At 57.8% G+C, this 2,519-nt stretch overlaps 1 protein-coding gene across 1 annotated transcript in view; it reads right to left on the minus strand.

The window, feature by feature from the left end:
* NGA_0414900 (block of proliferation 1) overlaps positions 1–2,519 on the minus strand; it is a gene marked incomplete at its 5' end in the record, with an annotated part of 13,749 nt that overhangs the window by 1,908 nt on the left and 9,322 nt on the right. Inside the window, 2 exons of the mRNA XM_005854752.1 lie at positions 49–898; positions 2,312–2,468. Coding sequence (XP_005854814.1) covers positions 49–898; positions 2,312–2,468 — 1,007 coding nt within the window. The remainder of the gene's footprint in view (positions 1–48; positions 899–2,311; positions 2,469–2,519) is intronic.

Here is a 2,519-nt window from a genome sequence, read left to right on the forward strand (position 1 = left end):
AAGCAGGCGGTCATCAATGGGGAGCGGGACAAAAGTAAAGACTGGGACCTCCCCACCCTCCCCCTTCTCTCTCCCACCTGGCCAAGGCTGCGTCCAAGCCGTCGCCTTTCCGGCCCCTCATGACCTTCTTCCCCTGCAGGTCGTAGCCCATGTGCTCGTACTCGTCGTACCAATGCAAGGGCACCCTCCCAATCGCATTCCGGACCCTGCCTTCCCCTTCCCCTTCGTCGTCGCTCGACAAGTCGTCCGCGTGCATGGCCGCAGCCACCGCCAAGCGCCCACTGGCCCGCTCCACCTCGATTTCCTCCGCCCTCTTCCTCCCCGTGGAAGTCCCTTCTACCCCCTTGGGAATTCCTTGCCGCAGGAGCGCCCGGAGGGGGGCTTGGGACGCTGCGGGTTGCCAACGTCGGGGCGTGGCCTCCTCCACGCGCAAGGCTTCGTCCCGTTCTCTGTCTCCCTCGTCGCTGCTCTCCAGGTATTCGACGTCGTCGTCCGTGTCCCCGTCTTCCCCCCCCGAGGCTTCCGCTTGGGCCTCCAGGACCTCGCTCTCGTCGCTTGAGGAGCCTTGGTCTTCAAATTCCTCCTCCTCCTCAGAATCCAAGACGCTGTCTTCCTCATCGCCGTCTGCCACTCCTTCTTCCTCCTCGGATTCCCCTACCGTGCCGTCTTCCATCTCTTCCCCATCGCTTTCCCCCGTACCCGCCCCGTCGCTGCTACTTTCGTCGTCCACGCTTGGCAGTTCCTCCTCCTCTTCTTCCTCCGCTTCCTTCCTGTCTGCAGGAGGCGGAGGGGAAGTTTTATCGTTCCTGGCACGGCCATTCTCTGCTTTCTCTTCGGTGACACCTTTCGCCGCAAGCAGCTTGGTGGCTCGGGGTCTCCCAGCCATCTCCTGCAGGTGCTGAGGGTGACGCAAGCCTCCTGTGGCCATGGGCAAAGGGACGCCGGGAGGGGACATTCAAATGATTGTTAACTTATTTATGATACCAGTGGAATTTTTCAGCAACCTGATGAGGGGCACGAATGCTACTAATAAATGAATGCAAGAGGCTACTGCTATTCCTGCCTCGGGAGGTTGACTCCAAAATATCCAAGCAAGTGATTTTTGGTACAAAAGAAAGCACGTCACGGAAAAATATACCCATTGACATCGCCTCGTCGTCCATTGTAACCATACACGGGCACAATGGAGCTTGGGGCCGCCTGATACGCGGTGTACGGCCGGACAAAAACGTTTGTCCTTGAGAGGCTCTCCGTTTCCCCGCTATCCCCACCACCCCTCCAGGAAGTAAAGTGCTCGCCTGCTTTATCTTCCGTTCCTACACATTCCACCAAGCGTGTCAGGCACGTCCTACCCTTCGTGCGCATGCACATCGCATTTCTAGGGGGGACTCGGCATCGGGCAGTAAAAATCTTTGTACTTTAGGGCCCTTAGTTGCTTTTTTCCCCCCACCGGCCTCGCTTATTATTCCCCTTAACCCCCCGCCGGCGCCCTGGCAAACGAAGATGCCCCATTTTTTAATCATGCCCGCATCTCATGCCTGCTCCGAGCCCCATACCCTGTTTTTGAGAAACGAGGCACACATGATTTGTGGGTGAAAGCGTGGCTTGTGGCACCCTGTGATGGGGTCATACGCTCATTTCTTGGAGTTAGGGAATACGCACCCATGCCTCCCAAGCACCTTTCCGTTTACGCGCGGGTTACTCTTTCTTGACGTGAAAAGGCCGGTCCCACCACTTTAACAGGCCAGCACTCGGACAAGGAAGAAAGTTGTGTCCGTGATATGCCGTCGGGGTCTGTCTCGCACGCACGCCGGGGGTTCAGTCGCTTTCTTTGGCCATTAGGTTTTGCAGCTTTTTGGGCAGCCCAACTGTACCTCTCTTGGAAGGTCTTCTCGGCTTTTACGGATAAAGATGCACCTTCAACGTTGCTTGTAGTCCCAGAGAGCTATGGCGAGGAAAGTGGACGGAAGATGGGAATGTGGGCGGATAGGACGAGGTTGTGGAGTCAAGGGAAGCGATATGAAGCCCTCTCTCTCAGGTAAGTCCGTCTCACCGCAGGGAGGCGGGGAAAATGTCCTCGAGAGGACGCACGGATCACAGGGACCTTAGAGTGCTTATGATTTGGTGTCATCCTTTATATCAGGAGCGGGGACATGCTTCGCGGGCAGAACCTCCCCACAAGGGCCGTTCCCCCCCTTCCCATCCCATCACCCGGGCCGGACGAGAGCCGAGCCCAGACCGGAAAGAAAAAGCATAGGGTCGCCATGCTTCTTCCTTTCATCGGGCCCATTTTCCCTTCCTGGTTCCGGACGTTCGCCGCCTCCTTGGCGGCCAGGGACGACGGGAGCGTGCCGATGGACTGGTTCATCTTCCACGAAGGAGCCCGGTGGGTGCTGGAGGAGGAGGGGGGAAGGGGGAGGAATGGTGGGAGGTCACGATGGGGGGGGAAGGAGGGAAACTTAAGTAGCCTGCCAAATGAGAAAGCTATTGCGTTGTGAGGGGAGGTGATTGGAGACAGT

Source organism: Nannochloropsis gaditana, assembly GCF_000240725.1.
Source record: "Nannochloropsis gaditana CCMP526 unplaced genomic scaffold scaffold397, whole genome shotgun sequence".
NCBI lineage: Eukaryota > Eustigmatophyceae > Eustigmatales > Monodopsidaceae > Microchloropsis > Microchloropsis gaditana.